We start from the raw sequence: 19,681 nt of genomic DNA, 5'->3' as shown, positions 1-19,681 counted from the left end.
TTTACTAGAACCAGAAATTCAAGACCAGTTCCAGAGCTGCGCTGCAAAGTGAGCTCCTGGTTTAAACTGAGCACAGTCTGGCCTTGTGTCCTGACATCATACATTGATCAAGGACTCCAACAAAATATGAAAAGAAATGGTCATCCTGTGTGGAGAAACCTCAAGTTTCTGCCTCCATGGCACCTGTTGTCTACTGCCCCATACAGCCTTTCCACAAATCCCAGGGAGGGATCCCACTCAACCATCACCTTGTCTTAGAGCCTGGGGAGGAGTGGAAAGGAATGCTCCAGAGACCCAAAGTGAGCAAGTTCCCTAAAGAGCTATCCGTACACCTAAAAGATGCATTCACCTCTGAAAGAAAGGTTAAAAAATAGGCAAATTTATTGTAGGACACTTGGGACAGTACGATTAAATGGAATGGAAACGCATATGTATCCTTTTGGAAATCAGCCATGATTTGAATTTAAAAATCATTACAAGCAAAATTTCAGTTCATCATGATGCTTTCTTTTGTTTCTTCTTTTCATTTTCTTCTTTTTCTTTTTCAATCTCAGCAACATATTTCTCAATCTCTTCAGGATTTAAAATCTACCAAAGGAACAGTGTATGGTTAGCCACACAAGGTGCCCCCAAATCTAAGTCCCAGATGCCCCCTCTGGCTGCTGCTACAGGAGAGTGAAGCCACATGTGGCTGACCCAGGGGACAAGCTGGAACCAACGTGTAGATGGTCAATGTGGGAATGTTTTCTTTTCCACTTGTGTGGGGCCCCCTGGAAAGAACATTTCTTGGTGCTAGAGCAGTTCCGAACGTGCACTGCCCCCTGCCCTGACCACTGGGAACATACCCAAAGAGAAGGACAGCAAACCAACTTGGTGATTACCTTGAGGGGTTGATCTCGCCTCATGACAGCCAGCTCTATGTTTTTGCCACCTGACTGAACCACCTTCAAGGGGAGAAAAGAGTGTTAGACACCTCACCCACCTCAACTAGACCTAGTGCCCCATGAACCTGAACCCAGAACTGCCGCACAAGGGGAGGGGTGGGACACCGGGGTGTCCCAGCTGCACGCTGATGCAGTCCGTTGGGATATCTGTACTCCTCCTGTCTTGGGGCAGCTGGGTTTGGGCAGGCTTGCTGTCTGTTTCTCCTCCTGCAGCACATATACTCAGGGCCCTGCCCACTGCTCGCAGCCTGCCCCACCACCGAGGCCTGAGCCCCAGCCTAGCCTTAAAACTGTAATCCCCCTCTGCCTCTTTGGCTTCACTCCCAGCACCTCCAAGGTCTTGACAAAGTCAGACATCACAGCTCCCACCCATTATTTCCAGTTCTTCTAATTCTGACTCTAGCCATAGCTTGAGCCTCAGAAAGTCTGAACTCTAGGCCAACTTAGCCACTTGGTACCCTGACTGCCCCAGATGTGTAAGGAGCTGACAAAGCACTATAAGTGGTGCCTGGTGGTACTGTGAGTGCCTGTGCCTCTCTCCTTGTTGCCTATACATTAGGCTGTTCTATCCCATGCTGTCCATTCCCCAGGCCAAGTACCACCACCACCATGGCATGGGTGTCTTCATCTTGCCCAGGTTTCAAACACAAACTTACTTCCAGAAGGGCCTTGATAACCAGCTTAATAGTCAGATCATCTGTTTCAATGGCTTCGTCAGTGTAATTCTTCTCCAGGAATTCACGCACTGACTTGGCACCCCGGCCTATAGCATTGGCCTGAAACAGGGGTATGTGTTACATGGCACAGAATGCAACGATCCAGAGCCAGCCAGTGCCACCCTGCTCCTGCGTGCTGTGGAGAGGCAGCCGGGCTGGGGGAGGCCCTGCCCCATGGCTTCTTTTTGCAAAGGGCTATTTGGAGTTGGTGCTCATGCCCACTAAGAATGGGACTCTAATGAAGACACATGGGCATCTTGCATACACCACGTGTCCTTACAGCTCACTGTCCTTTGCTCCCAAACATCAACACTGAACAACTTCCCGGCTTCCACATCACCAGTGTCATGAGCACAAAACGTGTGTATGCATACATCCCTCTATAAGATGAGGCCAGCTCAAGGTCCCAACAGCCTCCAAAACTGCTTCTACAAACAAAATGGCCCCAAGCCCCTTTTTTGTCAGGGACTCACCTTCCAGGCATGGTATGTGCCCGAGGGGTCAGTCTGATAGAGTCGGGGGGTGCCATCAAAGTCAAAACCCACAATGAGGGCAGAGATGCCAAATGGCCGGCGCCCGTTGCTCTGCGTGTAGCGCTAGTGGAGAAAGAGACACAGTGACACCGCAGCCTCCGCACAGAGGCCACCCAGAACCCACTGCAAATAAAACACACACCATGTTCCAAACACAGATTTTAACAAAAGGATGAAAATAAATTAAGCCCATGTTCAGGTTACTTGTAATTCAAGTGAAAAATGAAACGAACCCATGGTTTCTCAGCGTTCCTCCTTCCTGTGCTACATTTTCATTCTTAGAAAACCAGAATGCATCATGGAAAGTGGCTGGGGTTCCTTGGAGTTACTTTGACAGCAGACACAATCTGGTTACACACCAGGTTCACAGGTGACTAAAATTTCACCAAGAGTGGGGGTGGCTTTTAGCCCCCTCACAACTGTTTAGTGACTGGTCATTCAGAACAAGACAAAAACTACATCATGTCCCTCTAGAAATATGAACCTGGACTACCCTACACCACTAAATAAGACCACCACAAATGCCACTGAAAAGGATAAACAACAGTAAAACTGCAGATGAGAAAGTCGAGGTTAGGACTGTGCCTGTGGAACAAGTGCAGTTTCCTGATTTCCCCACAGTGATATCCCGTGGCAGGACGCTCCAGGACACAGCTCGACACCAGAGCCCAGCCACAGCAGGAACACCCACCTGCTTCAGACTGGCGATATAACGGGTGATGTACTCCACGGTGACCGGGTCCTCCACGGTCAGTCGGTGGCTCTGGCATTCCACCCGGGCCCTGTTGATGACTATTCTTGCATCAGCAGTAAGGCCTGCAAGGATCACAAAGACAATGCCCCCTAAGCCATGCCTCATCTGGGCAACTGTCAAGGATGGTGCAGATCACACGCATGGACAGCAGGTAACCTTGGGCAGGTTCTAAAACTGGTCCTGATAGGCAGCACCAAGGTTACTCTGAGAGCCCCACAGTGGAACCAGCAGCCTCTGAGATCCTCTAAGAAAGCTGCATGGTTAAGGAGCTATGGGTGCTAGGCTACACACACACTAGGTCTTTGACAAGTCAATCTCTAGGGGAACTGGGATCTTCCTGCTGAAGGAGGAAATGAGTGAAGTCACAGAAGTACAAGAACACGGCACATCCCGAGAACAGGGTGCTGTCCGGCTCTCCCCACTTCATAGGTACATGGTTAACTGTGGACAGCTGACCTTTCTCCTGATAGCAGCAATATAGGAGACAGCACAGCCCCTCTTTTTGGAACTGTTTATTCATTTAGCCCCTCTGCTTCAGCCTCCTGGGGAGGATGCTACCCCTGAACTGAGGCCAGCCCTTTTCTTAAAGGCCAAATCTTTCTTCTAAATGATTCCGGTTTACCCAATCACATGTCCCCCACAGCCCTTTCACCAGGTTAACCTCCAGAGGGCCGTTCTTCCAAGAGACAGAGACACGGTGCTGGCCCCAGACTCACCGGCGAACGCCATGCAGACATTATCATCCAGAGCACAGATCTTCCGCACTGTCCTTTCATCCTGCAGTTTGGCCACTGACTTCTTCTCCACACCAAGAACAACAATGTCTTTTCCTCGAACACCGACCTTCAATAAATATCAATGGGGCACTTACGAAACTGACCAGAGGTTTTGCCACCAGAGACACAGCACTAAGAGCAGATGTTAACATGGGCCTGTGAACACCCTTGAGGGGGGGCACGCACACCCTGCAAACTGTGGGTCTCGATCCACTTTTGGTAGAGCTAGCCCAGGCATCACCATCTAGGCACCTAGCCTCGTGCCTTAAAATACTGATATGTAGTTTCAGTTACAACACAACTAAGGAATAACTGCTATATAATCCATGTGCTTGTGAACATGCGTCATTTCAACCCAGTGAATCAGAGTCTCTGTAAAGCTTGAGCGTGAGACCCGTAACAGTGAAGTCAGGTGTTCCAAAAGCAATGTTGCTGTGATTATGAAACTACCCAAAGCCTTCCCTCTCTCTCCTGTGCACTTTTTTTTTTTTTTCTTTTTTGATTATACCACCAGGCTCAAGGGATCCTAGTTCCCTGACTAGGGACTGAACCTGGGCCACTGCAGTGAAAGCAGAGTCCTAACTACTGGACTGCCAAGGAACTCCCCCTCCTACACTTTTGAAACCAATGTGCACAGCAGTGGAGAAGTGCCTGGTATGGTATCAGGTGAACAACATATCAACTGTCACTGGGAGGCCCATGGCTCTCTGCTTATGGCTGACACTATAGCACAAGAAAAAGGTGTTTTAAATACATGGGGGAGAAAACCACATTGGCTGCCAGTTAATCCACTCAAAGCACAGCAGACACAAACGAGACAATCACTTGTAAAAGCAACTTCTCTCAGTTTGGACAGGGTATCTCAGCCTTGGCCCTACAGGCACCTGGGCCAGCTAATTCTTCAATGTGGGGAGCCAGGTCCGAGCCCTGTTGGATGTTTAGAAGTCTCCGTGTCCCATGCAGAGAAGCACCGGGTGGCAGCGTTTCAGATTTCAAGGAGCTTTCTCATAAATTGTCTGCAAAGGCCAGACCCAGAGGCAGCAGTCAGGGCAAACAAAGGCAGCCACCTGGCTGGCCCACGGTGGAGGGTGTCAGTTGACATTCCCCCAGTAGTCTTCAAGCTGAGCTGAGGCAGGTCAGAAAGTGGATTTGGGGGCCTTAATTCCGAGATTCATGAAATAAAAAATACTTCAAAATTCACAGAACCGTGTGTTTTCTCTCTGCCTGCTCAGGCCTCCGAAACACTAAATGATTGGGGGGAAAAAAAACCCACAAAAACCCATCATCCAGTTTGACCGATAAACAAACTGACAGGTATCGTAAAGACAACAAGTATTCACACCTGAAGCAGCGGCCTAAATGACAGACCGCTCAGGTGCGACGGGACACGAGTCGAGGGCAGGGTCCAACGGGGTAAGACTCAGCAATCGGACCCAGGAGGGAGCCTGCCCGCCGCGCCGGCGGCCCGGGAAGTGCAGGGCCGATGCTGACACCGGCCGCCCTTTGTTCTCGAGATCGCCCCAGGCCTGGAGGGCAACTACTTTCTGGGGGCGGGAGACAAGAAGGACGGGGGAGTCGGCTACCTGGGAGCTGTCCAGACTGAGTCCACCGCAGCCACCTACTCCCTCAAGGAGCGCCCCGGAACTAGCAAGGGCCGGGCCCTGCCTCACCAAGCCCCACGCCCTCGCACCGCCCCAGGCCCCCCAGGCCCGCGCGGGGGCCCCCGCCAAGATGGCGTCGGCGGTAGGCGTGCGCTCGGCTCCGGACACGGCGCGGGGAAGCGAAGCCCGCAGCCAGTAGAGCCCTTGTCGAGGCACCAGCAGCCCCGCTCGCCCGTACGCGGAAACCGGCGCCCGAAGAGCCTCCCGGTCTGCCCTCGCGACCGCCTCCTGCGGCGGTTCTTTCTCGCAGCGGCGCCCCAGTCCCAACTTCCGTGTGCGCCCCAGGCGACCATGTCTCCCTGGGCCCCGAACCACCGCGCGCCCGTCAGCGTGGCCCCCGTGGAAGCGGGTCGGCGAGACGCGCCCGGGCCCCACCCAGCCGCCCAGGCCTCTGCCGCCCCCCGCCTCCCCGCTCACCGCAGTCGAGCCCTTCTTCACGGCCTCCTGAGCGTACTCCACTTGGAAAAGGTGGCCGTCGGGCGAGAAAACGGTGATGGCGCGGTCGTAGCTCATGCCTGCTGGACTACGCGGCCGGGCCCAGGAAAAGCGCACACTCACGGCCGCGCAGCCGGCGATTCACAACGTTGCTGCGCCGGCGCCGCGCGCGCGCCCGCCCGCCCCCGGCGCCCCCGGCGCCCCCGATTACGCTACCGGCGTAAGGCGGCGTCCCTGAGCGTCAGGCGGCGCCGGGCTGACGTGCGCGCGCAACGGGGCGGGGCCCGGCCGAACCACCGGCGGCCGGGCGCGGGGGTGTGGCGCGGCGGCGGCGGGCCGGGCGCGGGGCGCGAAGCAGTCGCCCGGGGGCGCCTTGCGGGGCTCCGTCTCGAGCTGAGGCGGCGCACGGGATAGGGGCGCGGCGGGCTTCAGGGCGAAGCGGCAGCGGCGGGGCGGACGAGCCCACAACGCGGCTCCCCCCGAGCCCCCCGCCCCCCAGCGACTGCGGAGAATGAGCGCCTCCGACTGGCGATCGCAGCCAGAGAATAAGCCCCGATGATCTAGGGCTGATTCCGCGCCCGCTACCATGTCGGTGGCTTTCGCGTCCGCCCGGCCGAGAGGCAAAGGCGAGGTCACGCAGCAAACCATCCAGAAGGTGGGCTGGGAGCCCCGGGCCGGGGCCCGGGAGCCTCGGGGTGCGGGCGGGCGCCCGGCCGGGTCGAGGGTAGCCGGCGGGCGCGGGGCGCGAACAAAGCCGGGGCACAGGCGACCGCAGCGACCCCGCCGGGGCCCCGCGCGCGCTTGGCCGCCGACGTGCGCCAGCTTGGGCGGGGGCGCGCGTGGGCCGTAAGCAGGGCGCGGGGCGGCCCGCGGGGTGGTGTCGCCAGATCCAAGCCGGGAACGACCCTGGGCCACGCCGGGCACGGTGGAGACCCGCCGCTTTCGGGACCAGGGGCCGCGGGCAGGGGCGCAGAGTGGCGGAACAGACTGCCCAAGGGGTGTTGTCCGAAAGATGCTGCTCGCGGGTTGGTATCCTCGGATGCAGCCCGGGATCGACTGCGGGCCGCGCGGGCACAGTGGTGACTCACCATCTTTGGGGCCACGGTCCGTGGGCAGGGGTGCAGGGCGGTGGGACCAGCCGCCCACTGAGTGGTGTCTGCCGGCCACCCCGCGTGCACAAGGGATCCGCTTCGCTGGCGAAAGCGGTGGCGCTGCGTGGTGGGCGGCCCTGGCCCCTACGCGCACCTTGAATGGTCGAGGGGCGCACGGGGCGACAGGAATAGGTCCCAGCAGCCGGCCCCTACCGCCCCCTTAAGTGCACTCCGATGCACAAAGGGGCGCATCCAGAGGGTGGGACGCAGTTCCAGCGGCCCCGCAGCCCTTCAAGGAGCGCGCTACACCCCGGGGCCGACCTGCCGGCCAAATCTTGCTGCCCTTATTCGCGTGTCAAATTGTCTTTGAGTGTGACACCTAGCCAGTCTCTCACCTAACAGAAACTTTACACATTCGCTTTACAGCCTTGCCCACGTTCTTTAAGTTCGGCCTTGTGGTTTTCTAGAGATAACCTTCCCAGTTGGTTTGGGGGCACCTTTAACAAAGCCTTAAGTTGTGAAAATGAAGATTTCAGTTTTCCTACTGTTTTTCCTTAGAAGAGAAGCTTAGAAGAAATAGGGTGTTAGTCATTCCCACTTGAATTTTCTTGGTGTTTTTGACAGCTATGTTACTTTCACCTGTGTTTCACCTTTGTTTACCTGTGGTCCTCTGCAGTATGCCTTGGTTTCTGTGAGCCTGTTTTTACCCTGAAGGGATTCACTTTGATGGCCTGCAGGGACCTGGTGGACTTGTCCTCAGCCTCTTGACTGTTTGAGACTTTTATCGTGATTGATTTTGACAAAGGAGGAGCCTCATAAATGCTAAATGGGGAAGAGAGGACTTTAGCAGGAGAAATACAGGTTTAAAAACAGAGCATTCTTATTTGTTTGGTTAACCCTTATGGGGAGCTTACTGGCCTTACTCTAAGGGCTTTGCAGGTCTCAACTCGTTTAATGTCTCGAGTTACTATCATCCCCATTTTACAGATCAGGAGACAGGTATAGGGAGCCTGAGTGCCTGCTGGTACACGGTGGAGCCAGGAGTCACACCTGGACAGCAACTCCAGGGTCTGCCCTGACAGTGACACCCCATGTGGGACCCTTGGTGGGGCAGAGGGTCAAGCATGTGACCCAGACACACATGTTGGCAGCCCAAGAGACTATGAGGACCCTGGTGTTTGGAGCTAAGTGTGACAAGTGTAGCCACGGTTCCTGAAGCTGCCTTGGTGTCAGCATTCATCCAGTTGTTTGCACTTTGCAAGTCTCTAGGGAGAAGTGTGTGTTTGAGCACTGCTCCCAAACATCAGATCAGAAAGACCGCATCGCAGGGCAGAATGTCTGCCTGCTGACTGTTGGAGGTGGGTCTTCGGCTTAGGCTGTCATCTGGTTTGACCTGATAGGACTAGTAGTCTGTGTGGTCACCTTGGTATTTTCTCAATATATATACGCAGGGCTCTCTTACTGGTATTCTGAGAGGGCATCAGAAATACATGTTCTGCACTCATATGAGCTGTGTCCACAGTATGTGCTCATGCTCAGAGCATTGAGAAAAAGCCAGGGGTTCCTTGGAAGCCTACTTGGTGTGAGACAGCAGGAAGTACACTCTTGTCCTTAGAGTATGTTTGGACAGGAGCTTGCCGCACAAACTCCTACTCAACCTTCAAGGCCCCACTGAAATGCCCCTTCCTTGTGCACCCTTGGCAGTAATGTGGTAAGTGCAGCACTTTGACATGTCACTTGGGCTCCCAAGGTTTTGTGTTGCTGACCCGTTCTTGTTGTGTCCCCAGGCTGGCACAGTGTCCAGCACAGTCAGCGCCTAGCATGTGCTGGAGCATCTGTGACCCTGGTTCCATCAGTCAAGCGTTTGGGATGGGCAGTTGTATTCATTTCCTACGGCTGTCATAACAGATTACCACAAACAGGGTCATTTAAAACAGCTGCAATTAATTTTCTTACAGTTTGAAGGGCTGAAAATCCAAAGTCATGGTGTTGGCGGTGTTGCTTCCTTTCTGGGGTTCCAAGGCAGGATCTATTCCAGGCTTCTCTCTGAGTTTCTGGCTATTGCTGGTGGTCCTTGGAGCTCCTTGGCCTGTAGATGCATAATCCTGATCTCTGCCTCCATCTTCACCTGGCCCCCTTCCTATGTGTCTGTGTCCAATCTCCCTCTTCTCATGAGGACACCAGGTGTGGGATTTAAGGTCCACCCTAATCTTTCCCTGTTGGCTCAGATGGTAAAGAATCCGCCAGCAATGCAGGAGACCTGAGTTCAATCCTGGGTCGGGAAGATCCCCTGGAGAAGGGAATGGCTACCCACTCCAGTATTTTTGCCTGGAGAGTCCCATGGACAGAGGAGCCTGATGGGCTACAGTTCATGGGGTCACAAAGAGTCAGATGCGACTGAGCAACTAACACATTAATCCATGTGACCTCAAATATAAGTTGATTACTTTTCCAAGGCCCCTATTTCCAAATAAGGCCATGGTCCCAGATACTGGGAGTTAGGACTTGACCAGGTAATTTTGAGGGACACAGTTCAACTCTTAAAGGAGGACACATGGGGCGGGGGCGTATCAGACAAGGAGGACCAAAGAGTGGGGATAGGAAGGGTCTCAAAGGTTGAGAGTCACCAGTGGTCCCGCTTGTGGTCTGCAGGGAGCAGAGCAGGTGTTTTTCAGTGGCTCAGTCATGTCCGGCTCTTTGTGACCCCGTGGACTGCAGCATGCCAGCCGTCCCTGTCCTTTACCATCTCCCAGAGTTTGCTCAAACTCATGTCTGTTGAGTCAATGATGCCATGCAGCCATCTCTTCTGTTGCTGCCTTCTCTGCCTGCCTTCAGTCTTTCCCAGTATCAAGGTCTTTTCCAATGAGACGGCTCTTCACATCAGGCACCAAAACTGGTGGGGCTGGAAGGGCCAGCCTGATTAGGGGTGCCTCAGTCATGCACTTAGTGGTCTTGTTTGCTGTGACCAAGCGTAGTGTGAGGGCAGGTGCAACCCAGGTGAGAACCACAGGGGACATGATTTGGCCAGAGGGTCTGAGGTGGAGGTGGGCAGTGTCCCCAGGAAAAGCCAGTGGCTCTGTACCTGGCCAGCTGACCTATAGGCCAGGACCCGCCCTGAGCTGCTCCGGATGTCACTGGTGGGGGTTGGGGTGCCGCCGTCTCTGCAGCCTGTGTGGCTGGGCTGGGGCATGTTGGAGGGGCCCTTGACTGCTTTGCCTTGACCGACGTGTAGGTGCCTCCTTGCTGCTTCGTACATAGTAGTTGCTTAATAAATGTGAGTTTTATCATCACTGTTTATGTTGGCTTCCTTAGCTTGTTTCCTCAGCTGAAGAGCGGGGGTTGCGTCTTGTCCCTCTGCACCCAACACCTTGTGCAGACGGGACAGGCTCCGTGGGAGCTCATGGAGGGGTAGGCAGCTGGCGTGTTTGCTGATGTGGGTCAGGCATGGGAGAGAGACCAGCAGGGTGGCTGCCCGGCTGCAAGGACCTCTGTGCCCAGGGGCAGGGTGGGGGCACGGGGGTAAGTGGTGACCCATTGTGGGGGGGTGCCCTGTACTCTCTCAGACCTGAAACTTGCCTTAAAAATGTAGGCTATTCATGGGGGAGGTAAATTGGCCATTTTAAAATTCACAACTGAGAAGGCCCTGGGGACTCGGAGCCTCCTGTGAACTTTGCTACTGATCATCTCAGGCAGTAATTACTGAAAGCACTTTCTCCCCAGTGAGCAGAGGCCTGGGAAGGGTCTCCCGGGGTGGGAGTGGTGGTGCCCCTTCACTGTGGTCTCTGGGACCAGCCCTGGGTGGGGAGGCAGGGTGCTGCCCCTGAGCGCACTTGAACCTGCCCTGTGGAGGCTCTGAGTGCATCCCCTGTGGGTGTTTTCAGGGAGGGAACAGCCACCGCCTGGCCTCTGCCCTTCTGCCCAGGCACTGCCTCAACCCAGATGTTGTCCTGGGAGCCCCCTGGTGGAGGATGGAAGCCTCTGGCTAAAGTACAGGCCCCACCCCCGACCCCTCGGCAAGCATGCCTCCTCAGGGCTGTCTCTGGAGGTGGAAGGAGGGGGAGGCAGCCAGGGGCCCTCTGACACTCACTCGTAGGTGTCCCCACTGTGCCCTGCTCGTGGCCCCGGCCCTCTGCCCCAGCCCGCTGCCTGGGCCGGTGGGCCCTGTGCTGGGAGTTGAATGACAGCATCCATGCGGTCCCCAGGCTTTGAGTCGAAGCTGCCCTCCCACCCCTGCAGTGAGGGGACCTAGCGCTGATATCCCCAAGTGGCAGGATGTGAGCAATGTCAGGCCAGTCTGGACTGCCTGATCTCTGGCGGGCACCATGACTGTGTGCCGTGCTGCATGAACATGACAGGAGTCAGAAGGCCCCAGGGCAAAAGTGCTGGATGCTTATGCAGGCGAGGCTCCTGAAATGTGGCCCCTATCCCCTTGGCCAGCACAGCTCCTGAGCAGATGGGTGATTGTGCTGGGACTGCAGGGCTGGTGGATGGATGGGCAGTGGGCCATGGGGTCAGCAGTGAGGGTGGAGCTATGACAGCTCACAGCCCAGCACCCCCCACCCCCACTTCCACCCCCAGGCCCTGGGTTCCTTGTTTTAAGGAAGATGACATGGTTGGATCCTTTCATCTGCACTTGTGGTAACCCGTGATCACCTGGTACAGGAAGGCAAGCCACCTTGTAAGTAAGTGATGGTCTCTGCCTTTTGATGGTAGTATTGACATTGAGCAAAAGTGAAGAGTAGATTCTGAAGGGCAGGTGATCCCAAATCGCAGGAGTCCAGGGTCCTGTGAAGAGGGAAGGGAGCCAGACTCACAGGGGCAGAGTGGCAGTGACTGAATAATGTGGGGGCCCCACGTCCTTGAGGAGGATGGGCATATGTTTGCAGCTGCTTGCACATTAACATGGATCACAACAAACTGGAAAATTCTTAAAGAGATGGGAATACCAGACCACCTTACCTGCCTCCTGAGAAATCTGTATGCAAGACAAGAAGCAACAGTTAGAACTGGACATAGAACAACAGACTGGTTCCAAATTGGGAAAGGAATACATCAAGGCTGTGTATTGTCACCCTGCTTATTTAACTTATATGCAGAGTACATCATGAGAAATGATGAGCTGGATAAAGCACAAGCTGGAATCAAGACTTCCGGGAAAAATATCAATAACCTCAAATATGCAGATGATACCAGCCTTATGGCAGAAAGTGAAAAGGAACTAAAGAGCCTCTTGATGAAGGTGAAAGGAGAGTAAAAAAGCTGGCTTAAAACTCAGCACTCCAAAAACTGAGATCATGGCATTCATCCCATCACTTCATGGCAAATAGATGGGAAAACAGTGGAAACAGTGACAGACTTTATTTACTTGGGCTCCAAAATCACTGCGGACAGTGAAGTCACTGCAGCCATGAAGTAAAAAGATGCTTGCTTCTTGGAAGAAAAGCTATGACAAACCTGGACAGTATATTAAAAAGCAGAAATATTACTTTGCCAATAAAGATCAGTATAATCAAAGCTATGGTTTTTCCAGTAGTCATGTATGTGAGAGTTGGACTTAAAGAAGGCTGAGCACTGAAGAATTGCTGCTTTCAAATTGTAGTCTGGAGAAGACTCTTGGGAGTCCCTTGGACATCAAGAAAATCAATGCAGTCAATCCTAAAGGTTATCAACTCTGAATATTCTTTGGAAGGATTGATGCTGAAGGTGAAGCTCCAGTACTTTAGCCACCTAAGGTGAAGAGCCAACTCACTGGAAAAGACCCTAATGCTGGGAAAGATAGAAGGCAGGAGAAGAAGGGGATGACAGGATGAGGTGATTGGATGTCATCATCGACTCAATGGACATGAGTTTGGGCAAACTCCGGGAGATGGTGAAGGACAAGAAAACCTGGCATGCCACAGTCCATGGGGTTGCGAAGAATTTGACACAACTGAGTAACTGAACAACCACAACCATGTTAATTTGCCTTACCATATCCTTAGAGTCTGAACACACTTGTCAGCCACAGAGGGAGGATCACAGAGCCGGGCCAGCCCCTCCCAAGGACACCATAGGAGTAAGGATGGGGTTTTTTGAAACCCACACATCTGATTCACAGATTGTCCCATCAGGCAGATGTTTGTTGGAAGGGGTCCTGTCAGCATCCATCAGCCGGGTCTCTGGCCTGGGGCCCCTAGTTATCCTCCAGGGTGGTTGCGGGGCAGCTGCCTGTGTGCTGGCAGGAAGGAACCCTGATGGATTAGCAAAACGTTTGCCCTGAGAACCATGGTGGGAGGAGGGTCGGCCACCTGGGGACGCTTACCCAGCTCTCCAGTCGTCCCTCCCACAGCTCAGGTGGCTCCCAGGAATTATCTCACATGGAGTTGACCCCACATGTGGAGGCATGCTCTGCAGTCTCTATTGTAGCCACAGAAGCCCCTGAGTACCGTGTGTTCTGTGGAATTCTCTGGTGCTTAGGAAACAACGAGGGGGGACCTTTGTGGCTGATACGGGACAGTCTCTGAGACAGGGATGGTGGGAGACCAGCGGGACGGAAATGTTCCCCATGTGTGCACAGCGGGGACGGGGAGATGCCTCCAAAACCAGCTGAGGTTGGCTGGAGTGGCAGCCAAGGGTGGGAGGTGGGAGACCTACCCTCCCCCTGGACTTCAGCACATCCGTGAATTTTTTCCCATTTCGAGGGTACTGCTGCTGCTGCTAAGTCACATTGAGGGTACAGCCTTTGTTAATTACAAGAACAGCCACAAGGACATTGTGAAGGGTCTTTCTGCCCATTGTGGGGTGACCCGATCCCCCCTTGGCAGCAAGTTTCAGGGCCTCCAGTTCCCTCTGTGGCCCCTATTCCAGGGTTCTCTGATGGCTCCAGTCCCTATACCCTGCTCTCTTGTGGGCTCTAGGGCCCCTAGTCCCTCCCCTTCCCAAATTTCAGATATCCTCAATCCCTCACCCACCCGTCAGGACCCCATGTGTGGCGTCAGTGGCCCCCTGAGCCCGGCCCTGCCTCATCACCTGTGTCCTCACCTCCAGGCAGGCCCATGGGCAGCAGAGTGCCAGGTCGGTCATCACCTCCCTCGAAGCCAGGCCCAGTCCCTGGTAAAGCCTGTGGTGGATTGTCGCAGAAACAACAGCTGAATGGGGCCACCCCAGCTCTGAGCCTGTGTTCCCCCTGCCCCACGGCCACCCCGGGCTTTGCTTCATGGGGCTCTGACCGCTGAAACAGCGGCCGGCACAACAGAGGCCTAATGAGACCTGTGCTCTCCGGCTGCCCACTGGGGCCTGAGACCACCAGGGTGACCAAGTGCCAAGGAGGCCCCACCAATGCCAGAGCCGAGGCCAGGAGAGACCTGTGGCAGACCGCCCTGACGGCCCAGAATCATGAGCTCTAAGAAGCTGCTGTTTTCACCACGGGGCATGGGGACGTTTGTGACACGCAGCAGGTAACGGCTGTGCCCTGTGTCCCATGACCTTGGTCCCGTTGGCCTTTGCAGTCCCTCCAGGCTGCGGTTCAGCGGGTCACCCTCTGCTGGGCACAAGCCTCCCTCTCCCCCAGCCGCTCCACGGTTCTCCGTCTCCACCGCATCATCTTATCCACGTTCCTGAAACTTCTGTCTCTGCTTTCGGATGTGCCCTGCTCTACCACACCTTTGCCTAGGCCACCCCTGCCACTCGGGCTGCCCTACCTTCATCTCCACCTGTGTGTTCCTGGTCCGCTATCCAACCATGGCTCAGACATCACTGCTGAGTGCTCCTGGATCCCTGCTGTCAAGATCACAGTTGACACATAGCCGCCCTGTGGCACCAAGCAGATATGTGCCCGTGGCCGACTCGCCCTGACTCCAGCCCCCTCCTGCCCACTCCATCGCAAGCAAGGGTGGGGTCTGGCCACCTCCTTGTCACACTTGCCTGGGTCTAGGATAGGCCATCAGAGATGGGATCTCACCATCAACTTGGCAGTCGTGGCCTTCAATGCTAAGCGCCAGCTTCTTCAAATGGTGTTGCCACCTTCTCTACTGTCTACCCCAGGATTCTCACCTCCAGAGACCCTGGTCCACACCTGGCACTTGAGTTTCAGCTCTTATACTACACAGTTCTCCAACTCCTTTCTCTGTGATATCACCTGCACCATCCCCTGAACCTATGAATACGAGGCTTCCCAAGAGGGCAGAGAGCAAGGGGCATGCCCTCTGGTGCAGGAAGACACAGAATCTCCTGTGAGAAAGCTCAGAAGACAGCAATAAATATGTGAAATTGATTGTTAATCCCCCTGTCAGTGTAAGTGTTGTCTTTATTTTTCAACTTTGTATTAAGGATACACACTTTTTAGACACATGCTAGGTAGAGAAAGGGGCTTCCCAGGTGGCACTAGTGGTAAAGAATGCCCCTGCCATTGCAGGAGATGCCTGAGACAAGCGTTTGATCCCTGGTCAGGAAGATCCCCCAAAGGAGGAAATGGCAACCCATTCCAATATTCTTGCCTGGAGAATTCCATGGACTGAGAAGCCTGGGGGGGGCAACAGTCCATAGGGTCGCAAAGAGTCAGACACAACTGAAGCAACTTAGCATGCACACACTGGTAGGAAAAAGAACAAGTGAACCCCTGGGCCCATCCAGCCCCGGCAGTCCCAGACTCTTTAAAATCACCTTTTACACAACATTGTAAATCATTTATACTCCAATATAAAATAAAAACAATTTTTTAAGACAAATGAAAATTTAAAAGATTAAAAAAAAGAAGCTTAAAGATAATAGAATCATCTTTTAAATGATAACAGTAACAAATGCCTCTCTTAGAAATTTTAATAAACACATATAGGAAATAAGAAGGAACTGACTCACAGATAACCACCATGCAGTTAGCAGGATATGAACCTTCGCAGGGAGACCCCGATGGATTTCCAGTCCATCAGAAAATATCAGGGCTTCCCTGATATTCAGTTGGTAAAGAATCCACCTGCAATGCAGGAGACCGCAGTTCGATTCCTGGGTTGGGAAGTTCTGCTGGAGAAGGGATAGGCTACCCACTCCAGTATTCTTGGGCTTCCCTTGTGGCTCAGCTGGTAAAGAATCCGCCTGCAATTTGGGAGACCTGGGTTAGATCCCTGGGTTGGAAAGATCCCCTGGAGAAGGGAAAGGCTTCCCACTCCAGTATTCTGGCCTGGAGAATTCCATGAACTGTGTAGTCCATGGGGTCATAAAGAGTCGGACACGACTGAGTGACTTTCGTAGGAAATAAAATCTCTAATCTTCAATCTGGAGTGAGCCAGGGTTTCCCTCTGGTCATTTACCTCTTGTTTTAAGGTTAGATTTTACACTCATTAAAACCACACCTGCACATAAAGAATCAAATCATGCTGTGAGGCTTGTATTAGAAATTCAGGGTCATTCTTCCACCCCCATGCTGGTTTCCACCTCCCAGCAGCACCACTTGCCCTCACCATTGCTAAACCAAGTGGCTGCTTCTTGAATGATTTTAGCTTTAAGCATTGTCTGTTGACTCAGTCCACTCATCGCCGGGAGGCTGAAAGTCTGAGACCAAGGTGGTGGCAGATTTGGTTCCCAGCGAGGACCTGCCCCCTGGTTTGTGGACGGCCACCTTCTTGCTGTCTTCATCCCAGAGGAAGCTCTGGTGTTTTCTTCTCGCCAGGGCAGTGATCTCATGATGGGGGCTCTGCCCTCATTACTTTATCCAAACCTGAACACCTCCCAAAGGTACTGCCTCCAGACGCCATCACATTGGGAGTTAGGGCTTCAACACAGGAGTTTTAGGGGGACAGCAGATATTGAGTCCCTAACATTTGCTCTCACATGAAGATGATGGCAAAGGGGTTCATGGCTTGTTTTCGTGCTCCCTCTTCCACCACACACAAGTGCTCCAATTGCCCCTGGATGGCCCCCTGGTGGTTGATCCGCCTCTGGTTGTGATAGTGTAAATATTGTTCTATGCATGATCTTGTGTGTGATCATTTTTCCTGTCCAGTCTTTTTTTTTTCCCCTGGAGTTGGCAATCTCTCTTTTAAATCATTTCTCACTACTTTATCTAGACTTTCTCCCAGTCATGGAAGCCTCAGCTCAAGTAATCTGTCAGGTTCATGGTCTCAGTGCTACTCTTCTTGGGCCTCTCCAGGTTTCCCTCCATCATGGTCCCCATTCTTTAGGCCTCTTTGTTGGTCTGAGGTTTTCCCCTTTTGCCATTTGCTCCCTTGTTTTATGGGACCACGTCATTTTACAGATTCCTGAAAAAAGGTGTGTGAGACATGAACCTTTAAAAGAATTCCCATATTCTCTTCCCCCTGATTTCCCCAAGTTAACATGTTGCCTCATTTGCTCTCTCGTCCTCTCTCTGCCCCCCTGCCCTGTGTATAAATATTATTTTTGCCAGAATTGTTTGAGATTTGCAAACTGACTTTTACTCCCAAATGTCCAAGCATCACTTTCCTAAAGACAAGACATAACCACAGAACAGAGATGGGAATGTGGGCACGGACATGGACACGGGACTATTATCTGGTCTGTAGACCTAATTCTAATTCCCCATTTATGCCAAAAATGTGCTTCATAGAAAAAGAAAATCCCAAGTCATGTATATTCAGTTTCCCAGTAAGGAATTCGTCTTCCATCTTCGTCTTTAAAACTTTGACGTTTTGAAGATTATGGGTCAGTTGCACTCAATAGGGCTTCTCTGGTGACTCAGATGGTAAAGAATCCACCTGCAATGCAGGAGACCTGGATTCAATTCCTGGGTCAGGAAGATCCCCTGGAGGAGGGACTGGCAATCCACGTCAGTATTCTTGCCTGGAGAATCCTGTGGACAGAGGAGCCTGGTGGGCTACAGTCCATGGGATCTCAAAGAGTCGGATACAAGTAACACAGACACATTGCACTCAATTAGTGTGGAAGATGCTTTTTCCTTTTTGTGTTAAGAAAGTATGTTAAGTCTCCCTTGGGATCGGGTTGTTGCTCCCCAGGATATTTTGGGATTGCCTCATTTCTTCTCAGAAGTGCCCTTTCAGGATCCAGTTATCTCTCCTGAGAAGACACCCCTCAGGACCAGGTAGTCACTCCTCTGGCAGTCACTGTCAGGATTAGGTCATCACCTCTATAAGTTTCCCAGGCAATTGGTCTTCTCTTTAGAAAGTCTCCCTGAGGATCAGGTAATCCGTCTCACAAAGTATACCTCAGGATCAGGTCATTCTTCCTCTGATAGAGTCTCTTAGGACTCATAAGCTCCCTCAGATAATGTCCCTCAGGAAGTCTCCCTTCAGGTGGGCTAATCCCTCCTGAGAGTGCTTCCCTCAGGATTGAGTCACCCCTCCTTTGAAAGACTCCCCATTGGCTCATTTCTCATCCAGAAGGTCTCCCTCTGGATCCAGTCATCCCTCCTCACAAAGTCTCCCACAGGATCAGGTCATTCCTCTTCCAAGTCTCCCTAAGGATCAGATCGTCTCTCCTCCAAAGGCTCACCCAAGATCAGGTCGTCGCTCCACAGGAAGTGTTTCAAAGATCAGGTCTTTCCTCCTCAGAAGATCTCTGTCAGAACTGAGTCATCCCGCCTCAGGAAGTCTCTCCCTGGGTCTGATTATCCTCATCAGAAAGTCTCCTGAATCAGATCATCCCTCCTCTGAAATTCTCCCTGAGGATCGGGTCATCCCTCTTGAGACTGTCTCCCTCAGGATCCTGACACTCGTCCTCAGATAGTCTCCCTCAGGGTTAGGTCATCCCTGCTCACAAAGTCTCCCTGAGGATCAGGTCGTTCCTTCTCCAAAATCTCCCTCAGAGCAGGTTATTCTCTTCAGAAAGTCTCCCTGGGAGTTGGATAATCCCTCCTCAGAAATCCTTTCCATGGATCAGGCTGTCCCTCCGTAGGCAATCTCTGTCTGATTTGGGGCGTTCCTCTCCAGGAAGTCTCCCTTAGGATTGGGCCATCTCCCCTCAGGAGTGTCATCCACCTCAGGATCAGGTCATCCCTCCTCAGAACGTCTCAGTCAGAACTGGGTCACCCACCTCAGGAAGTCTCTCCCAGGGTCTGATTATTCTCCTCAGAAAGTCTCCTTCAGTGATTTCCCAGGTGGGCCACTGGCTAAGAATCCACCTGCCAATGCAGGAGACATGGGTTTGATCCCTGATCCAGGAAGATGGAGCTGCTAAGCCTGTGAGACGCAACAACAGAAGTCAGCCCCCGTTAAGAAGCTCATTTCTTTGCAACCCCGTGGACTGCAATGCACCAGGCTTTCCTGTCCTTCACTATCCCGGAGTTTGCTCAAACTTATATCCATTGAGTTGGTGATGCTATCTAACCATCTCATCCTCTGCCTCCCTCTTCTTTTGACTTCAGTCTTTGCCAGTATCAGGGTCTTTTCCAGTGAGTCAGCTCTTCGCATCAAGTGACCAAAGCATAGGAGCTTCAGCTTCAGCAGCAGTCTTTCCAATGAATATTCAGGGTTGATTTCCTTTCAGATTGACTGGTTTGATCTCCCTGCTGTCACAGGGACTCTCATGAGTCTTTTCCAGCACCACAGTTAGAAAGCATCAGTTCTTTGGCGCTCTTTATGGTCTAACTCTCACATCCATACATGACTACTGGAAAACCATACTTTTGACTATACGGACCTTTGTCAGCAAAGTGATGTCTCTGCTTTTTAATGCACTGTCTAGGTTTGTCAGTTTTCCTTCCGAGGAGCAAAGTGTCTTTTCATTTCATGGCTGCAGTCACCGTGTGCAGTGATTTTAGAGCCCAAGAAAATAAAATCTGCCACTGCTGCTACGTTTTCCCCT

General features: G+C 52.9%; 2 protein-coding genes across 2 annotated transcripts in view; one reads left to right on the top strand and one right to left on the bottom strand.

Annotated features, from left to right (window-relative positions):
- Positions 1 to 358: 358 nt before the first annotated feature.
- Positions 359 to 5,987, bottom strand: PSMA7 (proteasome 20S subunit alpha 7). The gene is made up of 7 exons (XM_020901127.2): positions 5,802 to 5,987; positions 3,664 to 3,790; positions 2,885 to 3,009; positions 2,134 to 2,256; positions 1,601 to 1,720; positions 882 to 944; positions 359 to 588 (listed from the first exon to the last, which is right to left on the bottom strand). The coding sequence occupies exons 1-7, from the start codon at positions 5,895 to 5,897 to the stop codon at positions 496 to 498; spliced, it is 747 nt and encodes a 248-aa protein (XP_020756786.1). The 5' UTR covers positions 5,898 to 5,987; the 3' UTR covers positions 359 to 495.
- A 161-nt stretch (positions 5,988 to 6,148) lies between these two features.
- SS18L1 (SS18L1 subunit of BAF chromatin remodeling complex) overlaps positions 6,149 to 19,681 on the top strand; it is a 28,312-nt gene continuing 14,779 nt past the window's right edge. Inside the window, exon 1 of the mRNA XM_020901123.2 lies at positions 6,149 to 6,474. Coding sequence (XP_020756782.1) covers positions 6,406 to 6,474 — 69 coding nt within the window. The 5' untranslated portion in view covers positions 6,149 to 6,405. The remainder of the gene's footprint in view (positions 6,475 to 19,681) is intronic.

Source organism: Odocoileus virginianus, chromosome 9, assembly GCF_023699985.2.
Source record: "Odocoileus virginianus isolate 20LAN1187 ecotype Illinois chromosome 9, Ovbor_1.2, whole genome shotgun sequence".
Lineage (NCBI taxonomy): Eukaryota > Metazoa > Chordata > Mammalia > Artiodactyla > Cervidae > Odocoileus > Odocoileus virginianus.
Note: the sequence above shows the minus strand (reverse complement) of the source record. Positions and strands in the feature narration are given on the sequence as shown.

Coding starts and splice junctions, on each gene's coding strand:
- PSMA7 (XM_020901127.2), bottom strand. CDS start 5,897: ATGAGCTACGACCGCGCCATCACCGTTTTCTCGCCCGACGGCCACCTT. Junction 2,257..2,884: donor ATATCGCCAGTCTGAAGCAG/GTGGGTGTTCCT, acceptor TTTCTCCACTAG/CGCTACACGCAGAGCAACGG. Junction 1,721..2,133: donor GCACATACCATGCCTGGAAG/GTGAGTCCCTGA, acceptor CCCCTGTTTCAG/GCCAATGCTATAGGCCGGGG.